Source organism: Salarias fasciatus, chromosome 17 (genome assembly GCF_902148845.1).
Source record: "Salarias fasciatus chromosome 17, fSalaFa1.1, whole genome shotgun sequence".
Classification (NCBI taxonomy): domain Eukaryota; kingdom Metazoa; phylum Chordata; class Actinopteri; order Blenniiformes; family Blenniidae; genus Salarias; species Salarias fasciatus.
The window spans coordinates 1,136,396-1,154,966 of NC_043761.1; the positions used below are offsets into that span (position 1 = coordinate 1,136,396).

The window sequence follows — 18,571 nt, forward strand, 5'->3', positions numbered from 1 at the left end:
TGACTCCTCTGGTTCAAGTTAGCCTCTTGGAGACCAGAGTCTCTCCTGGAGGCTGCTGAGTGTCGGAAATAGCTGTTTGACCACAGCCGTGTTGAGTTCGTGTTCAGATGCTGCTGTTTAACTCACTTCAGTGGCTTTTCAGCTCGTTCAGCTTTTTTTCTGCTAATTTCTCTCCACGTATGAAACGCAGCTGCGCTGCAGCGTATTTGCTCCTGAAGCCAGTGTTTCTTTTGGATTTATCAGCGTTAAAATCAGTGTTACGTTCCCACTGGGAGTCCAGTGATTGCAGAGCGAGGCCTGTTTCAGTTGTTAAATTGGATTTTAATGTTATAAAAGGAAAAAATGTGACAGAAACAGCATCTGAACTGTTAAATGACATTTGTGTTTCACAGTTTTATGCGTAAAAAAATCTCATAATTAAACGGCGGTTGCCGGTGAAGCGTTAGCCCAGCCGTTGGTCAGTCCTGCTCCTCCGTCTGGATGTGAAGCGTTTTTCGCGTTGTGCCGGTTCACCGGCGGAGCGCGTCGCTGACTCATCCCGACGCCTCCGTCATTAGACTGTAAAAACCGGATCCGGTCTGCAGCGGCGCCCCCCGCCCGGCGCCGTTACACAAGCCGAGAGCCGCGCTCTGCTCCGTCTCATAATAATTAATCAGTGGCGTAAAGCCGGGAGCACCTGTGGCTGCCCGGGCTGCTCAGGCTTCAGCGGAGCTCCAGGCACAGTCGCTCAGATTAGCCAATTAAACCTTCTTTCCTCCCGTTCGCTGCCCGGGTCGGCGGATCGGAGCGGCGTCATCGCCGCGGGAGCGAAGCTTGGCGTCCACTGTTATATAAGGGAGCCAGAAATAATCAAGTCGGGGACCTCTGACCCCAGACGGGCCGTCGTTGGCTCTGATCTGAGCCTGCAGGCCGCGGAGGGGCTCTTCAGCGCTCAGCAGGGTGCCAGGTAGCCGCCGTGTGAAATCTCTCTTCAAAAAGTGACTAACGACTCTTCCTGTATTCAGAAAACGGGACAGTTTTCCCAGCGTTGAACTCGGCGGTGGTGGGAGCGTGGGGCGGAGCTCTGAACGCCCTCATCTCGTCGGCGCCGTTGAGCAGTACGTGAAGTGAACCTGAAGCGGCGCAGGAACCGTCCTCCGTTTCCATTTGACGCTCATGTCTTGACTCGGCGTCTCCTCAGGACGTGGTCGTTGCTCAGCCGTTCGTCTGCCTCCCTGATCCTCAGCAGCTGCTGTTTCTTCTCCGAGGCTTCGGTTTGGTTCTAACAGAGAAGAGGAGCCATGTGATCCTCATCTTCATCATCGTCCTCCTCATCAGCAGGCCGGACACGTTAACCGGCAGGTGTCGTTCCAGGTCCCGGCAGCTGATCCGAGCACGTTCTCGGCATTTGCGTGTGCGCTCTGTGAATTCACGCTTTGTCCGCCCGGCGGCGGCGGCGGTGAAGACAGGAAGGTGGCGGCAGGAAACCGCAGGGAGGGATTCTGCATGCGGCTGTGAGGTGGAACAGCCCGACATTCCCAACGTATATCCCAGAGAAAACCCCCGGATCAGGCGGGCCGAGGAGCCGTCAGACGGACTGCTGAAGAAGGGAAGCCCTCCGAAGGCAGCACGGCTCCGCGGCGGCGTGGCGGATTCCGGCGCAGCGGAGCTGTGTACAGTACCACACTGCGTCTCCGCCCAATCACAAGCTCATTATCAGCTCCTTTTGGTCCCGTCGATCGTGTTCTGCTATGAGATCGATATCAGAGCTGTTTTCAGAGCGCAGAATTTGTAACGGGCTCCGAATGAGGAAGCTCCGTCGGAGCTGTGACGACATGGAGAGCTCCCGGACCAGAGTTCCTCCTGCTTCTGCTCGCCGTGTTGCATGAAGCCCTCAGTCAGAATCCTGCCTCTGTAGTCCGAAGTAGACCGGCTTACTGTAAGCAGCAACACAGTGCCGTCATTTCCTCTAAAGAAGTCCCGTTATGGAGAAAGGCCAGCGGCGTGGAGCGCCGGAGGCCTCCGAGGCCGACTCGGCGGAAACTCCTCCCCTCCAGAGGACAAACCGCTGAACAGACACAGGAAGCGCCGAGGCTGGAGAGGATCGCACCGCCGGGAGCGAGGAGAGCGTCCGGCGCTGACTCACTGGGCCACGTGCTGCTCCAGGCGGTGGGACCGACGGACGACCACCGCTCTGCGCCGCCAGGAGACCCGGCCGGACCGCGGTGATTAATGGTGGAACACAGCATCGATTGTCGTCCTCAGGATGCGGGGACGGTGGTGATCTCACAGTTTGGCCTGGATCCCTCCCCAGTCTGATGGATAGAAAACACCTGCAGGCTCAGAGCGAATCCACCGCACGGAACACTGAGACCAGAGGCCGTCTTTACCTGCCACCACAGAAGAAGACGGGGACTGTCTGTACAGCAGGGAGCTGAGGTTGAGACAGCGTTTCTGGACTCTTTAGAAGCTCTGCTGCGGTTCCAGCGGCGTCGTGTGACGCCGTGCAGGCGTCTGCTGGCGGTCAGACCTCAGCGACACGCTCAGGCTGCGCTTCCACCACCTCCCGCTGGGAGCGCAGCTTTTTGAAAACGCTCCGACTCCATGGAGACGGTGGGAAATGCAAGTTTGCCAAAGCACTGATTCCGTCTCCATGGAAACGGGGGCCGCAGTAAACAGTCGTTCTGCACATCTGTGATTGACAGCAGCGGTGGCGCCCTCCACAGTGACGGGACCGCCAGTCCAGACTCTGACACAACATTCTCAAAATGTTAGCAGAAACGATGGTTTTTCGCTTGTAACATCACGCTGTGGTACCCTGAAAGATGATGGAACGCTTCGTAACGTTAAGCTGAACTGATGCGATTGGCTGAGGTATGGTGTGTCTTCAGTCTGAAACCGTTTCTCCTTTACCTGGATTTATTGATTTCAGTGGTGGTAAAGCTGTGCCGTGTCTGTTTTTCCTTAGTTTTTCTCAATATGAAACACAAAATGTTGACAAAAAGGCGATTCTTCTCCTTTCCGTCCCTCATTCTGCCCACGGCTGAAACTGAACCGCTGAGTAAAGACGCAGATCTAATATAGATTTAGATACAAATCCAGGGGAATCAGTACCAGGGCGGTCAGGAGAACCTGGCCTGCAGAGCCCGGCCTGGAGAACCCGGCCTGGAGAACCCGGCCTGGAGAACCCAGCCAGGAGAACCCGGCCTGGAGAGCCCGGCCTGGAGAGCCCGGCCTGGAGACCCCGGCCTGGAGACCCCGGCCTGGAGACCCCGGCCTGGAGAGCCCGGCCTGGAGAGCCCGGCCAGGAGAACCCGGCCTGGAGAGCCCGGCCTGGAGAACCGTCTGCAGGGAGAGGAATCGCTCCGGACGCCGCAGCTCGTTCCGCCGGCCTCTCAGATCCTCCTGAACTTTCCCTCAGACGCTCGCCGTCTCCGAGCGCGTCTCACCCGACGTGCCGTTAAGACATCAGAGGAGGACACGCAAACGCGGCCCTGACCCCTGACCCCTGTCACAGCGGGACCCCCCGCCCCTCCCCCCCTCACAATAAAACATGGCTAGCGGTCAGTGACTTCCTCCCCTGCTGAACGCCGCCCAGCGCCGCGGTCAGGAAACCCCACAAAACCACCGCGCTGGATGACGGCATGAGACGGCGAGACACCGGGCCCGACCATGAGCGCAGCGCGGCCGTGTGACGGCGTGGAAACGGCGCCCGGGGATTCCTGTAGGTTGAGGGAATGCCTAAAGTGGGTTTAAAGCTGAGCGCAGCGGTCTGTTTAGTTTGGATTTATGGCGCTCTCTCGCTTGAAAAGTGCCGTAAAACTAGGTCATCCATGTTGTATTTCAATCTCGGGCCTGTTTATTTTAATAAACTTCATAATGAGAACATTTTATTTTGACTTGGGCTGCCGGAAAAAATGTAAAAACAGACTTTTTGACTAAGTTGTTGCTGCTTTGAGGGAACAATTGGTCACGTATTTCTGTTTGAGTAGAGGAAACACACGCACACACACACACACGCAAGGAAACACTCGTTCAAGACGTGTTTGAAGAAACGCAAATTTAAAACGAGTCTTTCTGAACGAGAGTGACTGTCGCTTCGTGTTTTAGTGCGGTGCATTTTGTTTAAACCTGATCAGCAGTTTTAAGTCGTTTGTCGGCTCAGAGCCGTAAACATCTGTTCTGAAAACTGTAAAAAAACAGAAAAGATTTCCCAGAAACCTGAGCAGCAGTGGGAAGGTGTGTGTGGGAGGACGTTAAAGGGAGACATTTAATTTTCAGAGGAGGGTTCAGTGAGTCATCGGGAGGTCAGAGGTCGGGGGTGTCAGGATGCTGACGTGCCGCCCGGAGGGGGCGGAGAGACTCCGGCCGGGCTAAATTTAGAAATGACAGGGCTCCGTCAGGACGCCCCGCCGCTGCTTTGTTCCCCCGACTCGTCTAAGTTTACCGTGCGGTTCACTCCCAAACCATCCCGGACACTCCGGCAGGAAGTGAGTCACCGCTCCGGGAATGAGACTTAACCTCTGCCTGAAGACCAGCTCCCGTGCTCAGGACGGGTTTCAGTCCGACGACCTGAAGGAGGTCCGGAATGCTGCAGGAAGAGTGTTAATCACTGCACGGCTAATGAAATCCAGACCAGTCCTCACAGGAGGGTAACTTACTGAACCGCCTTCCAGGCTCTGCGAAGGACGAGGTTATGATAAGACACACATCTCTGCGCTCACGGGTCCATCTTGTCTCCGGGATGAAGCACAACCTCAAGAGAAACGGGCCTTTTGTGGTTTGGCTGCTATTTCACTGGACGGCTACAGTTTACAACGAGCTACACTAAAGACGTGACAAAAAATACGGGAATCAGTTGGAATTTTGGTCAAATTTTATCTCGATTTAACGTTTATATCACATGATTCTCACAAGAGATTGATCAAATACAGCGAAACATTGTGCAGTAGATTTAGGAATGACCGTTTGGGAAAAACATTGCAGCTTCATGAAGAGTTTCAGAATGTAAAACGGCGTACCGGAAGTCCTCAGGTAAAAGCTGTGGGGGGCCAGCTGAAGAAAAGTGTCTCACCACATTAACAGCAGCGTCTCTGTTAAAATCCGGGCTTACCGCACCTTTAGAAACGGCTTCAGTGCCTTTGAGACGTGTTTTCAGACGTGCCGAGTTTTTCCCTGAGTAATCTCATTACACTTTGAACTCATTTCCCAGCCCGGGCCTTCAGGGACCGCTGGCCGTCCAGCCGTGAAATAGTTTGTTGTAAATTAGCGTCCGTCTGCGATACGCTATCTGCACACGACACCTGGAGACTTTCCACGTCTCCTCCTGATTTGTTTGGAGACGTGATAAGCCGTCGTTGGGAGTTTTCCCTGGAGCCATGCCGTCATGTGGTGATGAGCCGTCCGCCAGCGCCGCCGCCGGGCGGGGCCTCTGCTGGACAAACCACAGCGGGACGCCAGTCATCCCACACTGACTCGTTATGGCCGGAATCCCCCATCACACCCAGACCGGACACTCCACACAAACATTGGTGCCCAGCGTGGAAACGTGGTCACGTCACCAAATTATTTATTCAGCCGTTCAGAAGTTCTTGATGGCGTTTTGATAGCGTATAATAACAGAGTGTGGAACTGGCAGCACAGCTCTGGCCTCTTTCTGAGACCAGAGACCAGAGCAAACACTTCATCCTCCGCTGGGTTTGTTCCTTTTGGCTCTCCGGGAATTTAAAATAATCCAGTAAGCATTGATTTAATATGAAACAGAGACTGTGTCAGGGAAAAGGTCAAATGAATTTTACCAGTTAAGCAGATTTGCTCCGATCTGTCAGTGCAGAGTTTGCATGTTCTTCCGGTTCCTCTGTGGGATTCTTCATTTTCCTCGAACCACTTGCTGAAAGCCAAAGAAATGCTTGTTTGATTAATTGTTGACCCGGATAGGTCGAGTGTAAAAGTTGTGTGAATGAATATTGATGAATGTTGATGCGTCGTCTCGGTTCCAGCGCCGCAGGAAAGACGCGCTCCCGTCCGTCTTTCTGGATGTGGAAATCCAGCTGCTGTGTCTGCACTTGTTCGCCAGCGGTAATTGAGGCGAGGCCTGATTCCCTCCAGTAATCCTCGGCCACGCTAAGCTCGAGTGGTTTTATACATCTTGATCCTTTCAAGGCGCTCGTGCTGTAAAAGAGTAATTACACTTTATTGAGAGAAGAAACTGAAACCCGACAGTTTTCCTTCGTTTCTCCATTCAGGCTGTGCGTTAGAACGTAAGTGAGGACGGTCGAATGAGTTTGTTTCTCGCTCGACCCTCGGCCTGCGCCGCGGCGAGCTGCAGTCCCACCTGAACCTGAGCAGTGAAAACAGTGTGGATGTAGTGAAACCTGGAGTGTAGAGAAATCCGTTTGACGTCACCGTCGATGTTTTCCGACGCGCTGCTCACAGGTGTGGCTTTCTCAGCCGACTGTTTTTGCCAACGCCGCGGCGCTGAAAGGACTGACTGAATGATTCCGTCCTCGCCGTGCATCACGGGACGATGACTCCAGAGCTGCAACCCGCCGCCTCGTTCCTGCTTTTCCGAGATCTAATACTGCAGGAGCCTCTGGAAAATGGCAGCGGAACATGACTTTTCCTCTTAGACGGGGTGGAATGTGGCACGGCGCTGATGGCTTTTGCAGGACCGGCTCTCCGAGGCCCGCCCGGCCTTCTTCTTCTGAAGCAGGAATGTGGGCCAGTGAATTGATTATCGCTAATAAAGCCTGTCCGGGTCGCTATTAGACGGACCGCAGAGGAGCTGGACCTCAGCAGCTCCGCTCCAGCGCTGTCTGGACATGTGCTCAGCACAACGTTCAAACAAGTCTGTTTATTTGAAAGGACCAGACTGGACTCAAGGAGCTGCTGCGTTCGCCGTCACAAACAGCTCTGTGAAGACAGCTTCTCTCAGCTCTTAATGGTCTTTTAGACTTTTTGAAGAGCTTCAAGAGTTTTCAGTTGGCTTTGGCGCCGCGCTTGTCCAGAAAGGTTTGTCTGTTTCAGGGCGGCGGGGCTCTGGAGCCGATCCCATCTGACAGTGGATGAGGTCCGTCAGCCGGTTAACCACGTAGTGACCGCAGTCGCAGCAGAGTGGACTATTGGAATCAAGCGCCGCGTTACAAACGGCATCACAAAGCCGTTTAGAAAGCCGTTCCATCAAATGATGAAGAACGAAGCTGATTCTCTGGAGGTTTTCTGTTTCAGTGCTGAACTACCAGCCGGACGCTGTAAAGTCCACCGGCTCATGTTTGAGTTTGAGATAAAACTCAAAATAACAACTGCTTCAATCGTGCATCGACAAGTGGCCCAACATGAAAACCACATCGTTTTCAAAACGTTGCCGTGTAAATGTCAAACTTCTCTGTAACGAAAATGCACGAACGAGGTGTTTTCACCTGAAACGTCATGTAAACGGGGCGTTGGTGCTTCCACTGAATCCTTTCACTGTTCTGCATTAGAGTCGTGACGAAGCCAACAAATCCGCTCCAGCTGCAGCTTTTATGGTGACTCGATGCATTTCTTCAACTGGCCCCCCACAACTTCTGTTTATGGACTTTATCGTTTGTTGACTTTGACTTTGTCACAGATCATCTCCAATAGAGATTTTTTATGCTTTATTTTATTGCACCGTGCTGTTTTAAGTAGCCGTACATGTAAATATTTGTGATTTATCTTCTAAATCATGACTGATCTCATTCATAAAAACATTGTTTCTGTGGGGAAAGAAAAGCAAGGCCGTTGTGTTCCCTCTTCTCCCAAACACCGAGCAGAATGTGATGAGGAAGCAGGTGGTTTGACCACCAGAAGACGCCACCAGCCGTCTCTGTCACTTTTCCGTCAGCACCTCGGTGTTGTGAAGGGAATCGTCCGCCCTGGAAACTTCCACCCTCGGCAGCGAGGTGGTGTTTTCCAGACAGCTGCCTCCCTCGTGGAAACACACCAGAACCGGCTGTAATGGGAGCCAGATGAGCTCGAATTCCACAACAGCAATTAGCGCGCTTCCACAGGCGGCCCTGGATGTACACACTGCGGCACGGCGGCTGGCGGCTGTTGACCCCAGTGGGTTTCCATGGCGACGCTTTAGGGTCTGTCAACAGGGGGGCTGTTCAGGAACTACTGTGTGTCGGCCTGACGTCACTCTCAGTTTGGGGACATGTGTAAAACTGGCGTTTGAAGGTTTACGGCCGGATGAACCAGCCTGCCGGGTGTTTGTCCGGCGCATCTTAGATACCAGCTAAGACAACAGCCCAAGTGGAAACTTTCCGTAAGCGCAAGGGACAGTGTGTTTTCATCTAGAACCAGATCAGAGCCGCACTTTTCCATAATGGACTGTTTATTCCAGCTCAAAGGAATACTTCAGTATTTTATAAAAGATGCTGATCAGATGAGGAGATGGATATCAGCTGGGCCTGGGATCTGAAGCGAGCCCAGGAAAACGGCTTCCGACCAGAGAAATGTTTTCTGCTGCTTTTCCTGTCGGTAGATGTGGATTTCAGTGGAATTACTTTTTCATTTCAGAAGTCCCGTTATGTAGCTTCAGCTTCCACAGTGTTGTTGTTGTTATTGGGTTTAGTGTGAGTGTAGACCCTGAAAATCTACTTCGGGCTGTAGGCCCTGTTTAAATGACTACCTTTGAAAACTCTAGTTTTGTTGAGATTTTTTTATTTATGATGCAACTTTTTGAAAACGCTTCCCAACGTGGAAGCTTTATGAAAACTGTATCTCGATGGAAACCGGAGAAAACACCTGGAAATGTCAGGCTAAAGGGGCCTCGGGACACTTCTGGACCGGTGTTCCCGAAAAGGTACAAACTAAAATGTGTGAAATGTGTGTGAAACGTTTCACGGTTTAGGATAGTAGAGACGTGTAAACCTGCAGACTGACCCTCACCTGCCCCGTTTTACACCTTCGCACCGTTTCTCCTCGTGAAGCTCTTCACCGGACCCATCGTCACGGTTCATGAGACGTCTTGCTAGTGTTTTCGGCGTGATAAATGTGCATTTGAAGCGGCCACCTGTCCATTAATTGCAGCCCTCACTGGGTAGATCCCCCCGCCCCCGCCCCCCGCCAGGTGTTTGAATTCAGCCGGCGTCTGGGTTGAACCCTCGCGGGTCTCTGGAGGCCCGTTTGATCCGGGCGGGGTTTGATGTGGGCGGCCCGTCTCTGGTCCCGCTGCGGTCGGACTCCTCTTGAAAGGGATTGTGGGTCGGGGTCCCCCTGCTCCCGCCGCCGTCTGCCCGAACCATCTCGCTCCACGTCTCCCCCTTGATGTGGCAGCTTTGAGCGGCCGTAGTAAAAATTAAGAGATCATAAACGTGGGATGGATGCACCATGTGCTTCGCTTCATAAGAGAATTTAACTCCTGCTGCTCCCACGGAAGGAATTTCACACAACTTCAGGATTCAAAACAATTTTCTGGTTTCATCTTTCATCACTGAGGCGGATGTGCAGCCTGTCGCCTCACAGCGTCGCGAATCGGGTGAACTCATTGATTTGGAATCTCGTTTCCTGAATTTTAACTTCAGTTTATTATAAGTATTAAGAAAATGCTGGGTTTTTAAAGCAGGTTTTCTGTGTTTTCTGACCACAGTCTGTCACTGATATCGGCCGAGTCGAACCACATATTACATTTCCTAGTCTTGATTATCAAGACAGATTTGTTAAAGATCACTTTCATGAAGACAGACTCTCAGCATTAATATTAAAAGGGCCGGACGGCTGTTGATGATGATAGTAACTTCACTGGCTGCTTCAGATTTGCAGCAACGAAGCTGAAACTGTGTTTTCCGAGTGTCGTCTGAGTCTAAAGAGCTCCGGCTTGTTCCAGGCCTTTAATGTTCCTGAACGTCACGTTTCGGCGTTCTGCCGTTTGGGAAGCGTGATTCACCTCATCCGCCGAGGAACAGCCGTGCACGTGCACGTGCAGCGGTCTGGGCGTTCAGGTTTCCCTGAAGCGGTTCCATGGCGTGCCAGATCTGATCGTCTGCTGCGTTTTCCTGTAAACGACCGGAGGAATCACCAGCTGTATAATTAGCCTCTTCGGCACGTGACGTCCTGACGTCTTCGCCACACTGGATGCCTTCGACAGACTCCTGCTGGGAACGGAGGACCGAGAGAACAGAAAGCCCAAGTCTCAAACCAGAATTTCCACATCTGAGAGCTGACAGTCACTAATGGCGTTTTCTTTTTAAGGCACGGAAACTTGTTCTGTAAAACAATCTAGCAAAGAATATAAACCAGCTCAGGACACCAAGTATTTCCGTGGAATAGTCTCCTGCATGTCTGATGGAAAGGTTCAGTCTGAAATTGAGCCAAACAGTCTGTTTTTCAGGGTTTGATCAGCTGACACCTGTACAGTCGTTCTGATTGTTCACGTCTGGCGGCGGATCGGCGGGAAGCGCAGGACCGGATGTGGTGTGCCGCCATCGCCACGCCGCCGGGAGTGACTGGAAGGAGCAGGCCCAGACGGAGTGGGTGGCTGCAGCAGCCCCTTCCACCCCACACACACACACACACACACACACACACACACGCCGTGCGCCCGCCAGCCTCTTCACGTCTACACTAAAGAAAAGCTTCAGATTCACACAGCAGCGTTTTGAAAACAGTGTAAATGTCCTGTATGTTAAAAACGATGTTCTAATGACGCCGTCCCGGATCTGAGCGCTTTTCACACTGAAACCACGGTAACACTTTACTTGAAGCCCCCGGTGTAACACATTATAAGTAGTTAGAAACACTCATTAATGATCACAATGCTTCATAACCCACTATACAGCGTAGGGTTAGGGTTAGGGCCTGATCCTATAAAGCATTGTGACCATTCCTGAGTGTTTATAGTTATTCAGTTATACAGCGGTGCTTCAAGTAAAGGGTTACCGAAACCACGGAGAGCTTCCCTCGTTTCCACGGAGACGGAGTTCTACCCTGGAAGCCGTTTTAAAAAATGTTGCGTTTTCAGTGGCTCCCAGCAGCGTTGTCATGGAAACGAGGCCTTAATCCCTCATTAAAACCACTGAAATGCGTCTGAGTAAAGGTTCGGAAGACGCTCTGGAGACGTCAGTAATTCTTATAACAGAATCTGAGGAATGATGACAAAACGCGTCTCCAGCTGGTTGGGTTTATTTGTTTGAGAGAATGAATATTACTGGATGTTCAGCGTGTCTCACACACTCTCAGCCCGGCGCTTGGCCCAGGATCTGAAGGAGAGGCTAAATCTCTCGTTTGGTCTGAGAGAATCTCGACGCGCCCGTCCAGAACCCGGAGCTCCCTGCGGACGGGGATGTTCGGGTTTCTCTGGTTGCTATGGTGATGATGGTGATCACAGTGGTTCCAGACCATAAATGGAGTTTTCTTAACCACATCCTCCAAGCACACTGAAGTTTAGGTCTGTAGTTTGGATCTTCTTCCCTGTAATGAGAAGCAACCGGAGCTGTTTCCCTGTTCAGTGCAGCGGCAGCATTTTTCAAAAAGTTGCGTTTTCAGAGCTCGCCGGTCGATGCAGGAGCCGAGCTGAATAGCCGTTACGCAACCAGGCCGCGCCGCCGGCGAGCTGTTTCACACAAGAGTGAGGAAAGTGGAGCAGTCCCTCTTTAGAACAACCGTATCTGAGTTTAGCGGACGTTTCCACCGCGGGGAGTTTAGAGACGATCTGCCGGCGTTTCGTCCGCTTGGCTTCCACAGACGTGGAGAAACGGCGTGTTTGCGGTCCGTCCGCTCCGCTAAGCCGCCCTCGTCCCAGAACCTGGCTGCTGTGGGGAGTGAACATCATTCCTGCCCTGTGGCGTCCGGCGCCGGGAGGCGCTGGGTTTGGCGGGATGGCATAGCGCCGGTTCTTCTCTTCTCCGCCTCTGGACACTCGGGGAACTCGTCCCGACGGGCCGCAGAGGAAACGCCGTCTGAGTCCGGCAGCGTGAGCGGCCGTCACCACGTCTGCTGTGTGTGTTCAGAGCGCCGGGCAGCTTTGTGAAGGTCCCTGTGTGACGGAGTCTCTCCAGGCCGCCTCAGTCTCTTATTCTCATCACTTCTGATCACAGATATTTGGTAACTCTTAGAGCAGCTGGAGGGAATGTCAGAGTTGTCTTTTGTAACGAGAAACATGTCCAGATAAACGTCCTGCCCTTTCAAAGCACACAGGAAGCCTCAGCGCCGGCTGATAGAGAGCCGCTTCCCTCCGGACGGGTTAGCGGTACGCTTCAATTCAGCAGGAAAACAAATCGAATATGTGAGTGTGTGTGGTGACTGAGCAGCTAAGATAGCGTCCATCTGTCCGTCATGACTCACATGTCAATGCCAATTAGTTTTATATCTTCAGGCTCCGTCCACACGGCGACGTTTCATATGAAAACTCATCGTCTTCCCGTTTTACTTTCGGAAATGTTTCAGGTTCTGAAGGTTCTGAAAATGCTGTCTGTTTACACAGAAACAGTAGAAATGCTGTAGTTCTCATGTTGGGCCACTAGAGGGAGCTGCTTTCAGTGGAGATGGACCGTCTCCACAAAGTTCTACTTCCAAAGTCTTCATTTCCAGCGATTCCAAACACCGTTTTCATGGAAACGAAGACCCAGAACTCGTCAGTCAGAACTTTAATCCAGAGTGGAGCTGGAGGGTTTTCGTATCCTGCTGGAGCTCAACGCTAAACGGACCTGATCAGGCTCATGGTCTGTAAATCCTGGGGACACGTTCTCCCTCGGACAGGGTGAGAGGGTGAAAAATGATGAGCGATCTAACGAGCCTCGGCCGTAGTCCTCAGGAAGGACGTGGTTTTCAAACGGAGCTGAGACCAGAGGGAAGCTCCCCGGAACCGGGACAGAACCAGCAGCTTGGAGTGTCGAGACGAAGCAGGACGGATGTGCGATCCGCAGCCCGGGTGTTCAGTTTGTTTGAGCTGCAGTTTCCTCTTCATCATCACTCATTCATCAAGCAGTGGGAGCAGACTGAGTGTTTCCTCTTGCTCACCAGCAGTCGGATCAGATCTCTAAGTTTGTGTTTTGTCTCCGCAGGTGGCCACGCCTTCCTACCCGGTGGTGGTCAAAATGGGACACGCTCACGCCGGCATGGGAAAGGTGAGCGGCTGAAAGCTCAGCCTCACTCACTCACTCGCTCACTCACTGCTCCGCCTCGACAGTTTAGTCTGGCCTCTGAAGCCCAGACCTCCTCGCTGAGCCAGTCCAGACGGGCGGCGTCGAGGTTTGATTTACTCTGCATATCTGGTGAAATCCCCTCCGCCGGCTCCTGGCCGAGGCGGTTCACGTCTGAGTGACCGGCTCCGAGCGCCGCTGGCGTTACGTAACCTGCCGAGCAGCTCGTCCCCCAGAATGACTCAGTGTTTCATGTATTTATTCAGAGGCGAGATGCAGACGTGGTAGAGCGGAGGCAGCGGTCCGGCCAGCCTTTCCTCCGGCGCTGCTCTTCTGTCCTCGTCTGTCTGGAAGGGCTTGGCTTCCTGTCAGAGCCAGACGGGCTATAGGGTTTCCCATAAGGCCCGCATGGGGCAGGACCTGGTCTAACCCTCACACGGCTCTGACGGGGAGCCCAGAACCAGTGCATGACTGTTAGTCTCCTTGTCTTCGCTGCTGGTCTCAGAGGTCTGAACTGTTTACTGCTTCCTGCTCACAAGCCGAGAAATGACCGTCATTTTGTCCTGAAAGCGCCGCTCCTCTGTAGTTTCCATCAAAGTAATCCCGGGTTCGCCTGTAATCGTTGTGTAACTTTGTTTAAAACACGAGGCCGGTTAAGCCCGTTGCATTGTGGGTGTTCGGAGCTGACCAGATCCCTTCCTCTCTCCAGTGTTTCGGCTCGGACGTGCCTCCAGATCCACAGCAGCTCCGGCTCGCTGACACTTTTTATTAGTTTTCGCTGCGTCTGTTCGTCGTGTTTGAGCCTCATTCAGCCTGATTTGTGGGTTTTGACGAGCGCACGCTCCGCCGCCGTCACCCATCAAAGTGACAGCGCCGTGAGCGCCGCCCGCCCCTCCTGTGAGAATCAAAGCGCTGCTGTTGTTGTCGTTGGACGGCGCTGCCTCGTTGTTTTCCTGTCGCGCTCCTTTTCAGAGGCTTGCATCATTTTTAAAGCTCCTCGGGTTTCTGTTCCACCCAAGCCGCTCGCCGTCCTCCTGCTGCTGCTGCTGCAGTTAAGGGTGTGTTTTTGTGTGAAAGTGCACAAACATTTCGTCCCCTGTAAACACGCCGTTAAACTGGCTTCCCGGGACCTCACAAACGTCTGGCGCGTTTCCATCCTCCTCCAGACGGAAACCTCCTCCGACGCGCCGCTCTCAGACAGACGGGCTGGAGCAACACGCCGTTCGCTAAATCCCCCAAAACGAGAGCGACAGCGGCAAACGCAGTCCTTCCACCGCTGTGGGGACGATGCGTTTCCTGAACATGTGACAAACAGACGGCGTTTCTTTCAATATCGATCAGATAACCTCCTCCAGTGAAGCTCGTTTCCCTGAAAACTGTTTGATGATCAAACCTCTGGACTTAATGCAGCAGGAATGTCTTGTCAGTGTGTGTGTGTGTGTGTGTGTGTGTGGTTCAGAGCCGCCCCTGGCAGTGTTTCCATCCAGAGAGCCTTCATTATGGCGCCGGTATACGAGTGTGAGGTTCCTGCCGGGGCTAACGGGCCGCCGTCTCTCCGCAGATCAAAGTGGAGAACCAGCAGGACTTCCAGGACATCACCAGCGTGGTGGCTCTGGCCGGGACCTACGCCACCACCGAGCCCTTCGTCCAGTCCAAGTACGACATCCGCATCCAGAAGATCGGCGCCAACTACAAGGCCTACATGTGAGAACCTCGCCGTTTCTGTTTCACACAGAGTTCATGGAGGAAAAGTCGTCCGTCACGACACCAAGGACTGTGGGTCTGAGATGTGGGGCGGGGTGGATCCGGGGCGGGGTGGATCCGGGGCGGGGTGGATCCGGGGCGGGGTGGATCCGGGGCGGGGTGGATCCGGGGCGGGGTGGATCCGGGGCGGGGTGGATCTGGGGCGGGGTGGATCCGGGGCGGGGTGGATCTGGGGCGGGGTGGATCCGGGGCGGGGTGGATCCGGGGCAGGGTGGATCTGGGGCGGGGTGGATCCGGGGCGGGGTGGATCCGGGGCGGGGTGGATCTGGGGCGGGGTGGATCTGGGGCGGGGTGGATCCGGGGCGGGGTGGATCCGGGCCGGATCCCGTTAAGCTGCACTGAGCCACTCAACCTGGAGTTGATTCATTTCCTTGTTTCGGCCTGCAGGAGAACGTCGATCTCTGGCAACTGGAAGGCCAACACGGGGTCGGCCATGTTGGAGCAGATCGCCATGACCGACCGGTGAGTTCAGCTTCAGAGCAGGTCCAGGTCCAGACCTGCGGCTGGGAGCTCGGGTCTGAAACCCCCGCCTCTGCTCCAGGTACCGGATGTGGGTCGACTCCTGCGCCGAGATGTTCGGCGGTCTGGACATCTGCGCCGTGAAGGCCGTCCACGGGAAGGACGGCAACGACTACATCATCGAGGTCAGTGGACGACCGGCGGATCAGCACCGGTTCGAGTCAGCAGGGGGTCTGGACCAGGGGTCTGGACCCTGCTGTGGAGCCACCGGGATCCTCAGAGCTTTTACTATATTATTTTCTGAAACCTGAGCCTCAAAGGGTTAAAGAGCTAAAAACTTGATCAGATCTTCGTGGTTTGATGAGTAATCTGATAGACGCAGCCTCGGAGACGGTTTTTGTCGATAAAGTGAAACTATAAATGTCGTTTCATGAGCAGCGCTGTCGTCCTTTTCAAAGGTCAAACATGTTTTGCGTCTCCAGTCAAGTGGAGCTTGATGGACGGAGCTGAAGCGTCTGTCCCGCTCTGAACGGCTGCAGCCGGTTCCCATCAGGCCCCGCGCCCGGCGTGCCGTGGCTCCAGTATCCAGACCTGAGTGGGAGGAGCCTTCAGAGGAAGGTTGCTCCGTAGACCGAACGGGCCTGAGGGAGCAGCAGCAGGTCGACTCGCCGCGGCCGCCGGAGCAGCGCCGCACCGGGACCAGACGGCGTGGGCCGCAGGCCGTCGGGTTCATTCCTCGTCGGTCCGAGTCTGGAAGTTAAAGCTCCGCCGGAGTCGGCGCCTGCAGATAAACAGGATGTCCTGAGAAGAGACGGCGTCAGTGTCTGCAGCGCTCTGATCCATCGCCGGTTCACCGTCGCTCCGACTCGCTGCCTGACTCGGAGGAATCCAGCGTCTCCACGTTTCCAGCCTCTTCTGATCGTAAACAGAGTCGGAGGAAAAGACGACAGTCCTGCTCGCTTCCTCAGCTTCCTGAAGCGGCAGCGTGTCGGCAGGAGAAACATGAAACCACAGATGGCAGGGCGAAGCCATTACGCCCAGTCGAGGAAGATTAAGACTTTTTGCGATTTTTACGGCGAACAATCGAATCCGAAATACAGTCGGCTCCGAGTGAAGCGGATCCTCTCGTGTTTATATGAACCTTTACAATCCGCTTCACCTGCGGTCCGATCATATGGGCTCATGTAAACATTCCCACGTCTCCCGCTGGATCATGCGGGGTCAGAGGTCACAGGGTTGGTCCTCGCTGTCCTTCGAAGAGACAAAATAACTCTGTCATTCGTAATCAGCCATGTTTTCACACCAGCTTCCTGTTTCCAAACAGTACATGTCTGATATGTCCATATATAGACCGAGAGCAAGACGTCACCTCTCTCTCCCTCTCTCTCTCTCTCTCTCCCTCCCTCTCTCTCTCTCTCTCTCTCTCTCTCTCTCTGGGTGAGATCAGCAGTAACAGTCCGTTTTAAACTCCATCTCAGGAAATGTCTCCCAGCTCCCTGAGGACCTGGACTGTTTGTGACACAGCGGAGCAGCAGCAGCCCCCCCCCCCCCCCCCCCCCCTCCTCTCTCTCTCTCTCTCTCTCTCTCTCTCCCCCCCCCCCCTCCTCTTCCTCCTCTTCCTCTCTAATGGAATGTGATGAGGTGCAGCAGGGACGAGCTGCAGGTCGTTGAATGAGGAGGTCTGGGTGGTTGTAGTTGCAGCTCTGACTCTTCCTCCTGATGAGAAGAAACGAGCAGCAGCAGCTTCGTTCCCACTCTGAGGAGGAGATGCTGGAGACGCCGCACGCCGTGGCGTTACGCCGTGCGGCGTCGCAGAACGTGACGCAGCACACGGCAGCCTGACGACAAGCGGCGTGGAAACCTGCCCCACGCTCAGAACCCTGAAGCCGAGTCTGTTGGGTTTTGAGATTTTCTGTGGAAGCAGCTGCAGTGAGGGCGGTGCAGAGGCCTGCCACATGGCGGCGTGCGGCGGCAGGGCTTCACGTGCCGCCGTGTTGTTTTCCTGAGGGAACACCCTCCTCAGAACGTCCTGTTCCGCCGCCGCGGTGCTGCGGCGGCACGTTTCCCGCGTCGAGCTGTAAACGTTCCCGTCGGCGGGGCGGCGCCGAGCGGCCGGACGGCGAGAGAAACGTGCAGCACGGCGGCGCCGGACGGGCCGCCGGCCAGCGGCCGCTCTGCCCCGTGACTCCTGGACCCTCATAAATCAGCGGGGCGGATCCCGGCTCCGCTCGCCGCCGCCGTTTGAAGCCGGGCCGGATCGCCTGCCAGGACTCGACTCAGTCCCCTGTGGGAATGACTCAGCTGACCAGAACACGGCGCCGCACCGCCCCACCGCTCCTCCACCGCCACCCTCCACCCTCCACCGCCACCGCCACCCTCCACCGCTCCACCCTCCACCGCCACCCTCCACCGCTCCACCCTCCACCGCCACCCTCCACCGCTCCACCGCTCCTCGACCGCTCCACCGCCACCCTCCACCGCTCCACCGCTCCACCCTCCACCGCCACCCTCCACCCTCCACCCTCCACCGCTCCACCCTCCACCGCTCCACCGCTCCTCGACCGCTCCACCGCCACCCTCCACCGCTCCACCCTCCACTGCTCCACCCTTCCTCCACCTCCACCCCTCCATCCCTCCACCCTCCACTGCTCCACCCCTCCTCCACCTCCACCCTCCATCCCTCCTCCACCTCCACCCTCCATCCCTCCACTGCTCCACCCCTCCTCCACCTCCACCCTCCATCCCTCCTCCACCTCCACCCTCCATCCCTCCACCCTCCACTGCTCCACCCCTCCTCCACCTCCATCCCTCCTCCACCTCCACCCTCCATCCCTCCTCCACCTCCATCCCTCCTCCACCTCCACCCTCCATCCCTCCACCCTCCACTGCTCCACCCTTCCTCCACCGCTCCACCCCTCCTCCACCCTCCATCCCTCCGCAGAAGCAGCTCTCTCTCTACCGACTCTGTGAATCAAACATGAACACAGAGCGCAGCGACAGGCTTTTCTCATTGTCTGCATCTGAATTGTTACGTAAAGTCGGGGATTTCTGGCAGATGAAAGGTTTGATTGAAACGTGTGTGTTCTCTGCTGTGTGTCACGGAAAAGTTAAATCAGTGGACTTCTGGAAAAAGGAAGCTTATGAAACATGTTTATGCCTCCGGACAGGAAAGAGCCGCTCACTTTTCACAGTTTGACAAAACTACACAAAAATAGCAACAATGAAGTCATGTATTTTCCTAGAACAAAGTCCTTTTTATGTATTAT

General features: G+C 54.6%; 1 protein-coding gene across 1 annotated transcript in view; it reads left to right on the forward strand.

Annotated features, from left to right (window-relative positions):
* The window catches only part of syn3 (synapsin III), a 68,830-nt gene that overhangs the window by 48,488 nt on the left and 1,771 nt on the right, over window positions 1–18,571 (forward strand). The window contains exons 7-10 of the mRNA XM_030113144.1: window positions 13,005–13,067; window positions 14,644–14,786; window positions 15,234–15,308; window positions 15,388–15,490. Coding sequence (XP_029969004.1) covers window positions 13,005–13,067; window positions 14,644–14,786; window positions 15,234–15,308; window positions 15,388–15,490 — 384 coding nt within the window. The remainder of the gene's footprint in view (window positions 1–13,004; window positions 13,068–14,643; window positions 14,787–15,233; window positions 15,309–15,387; window positions 15,491–18,571) is intronic.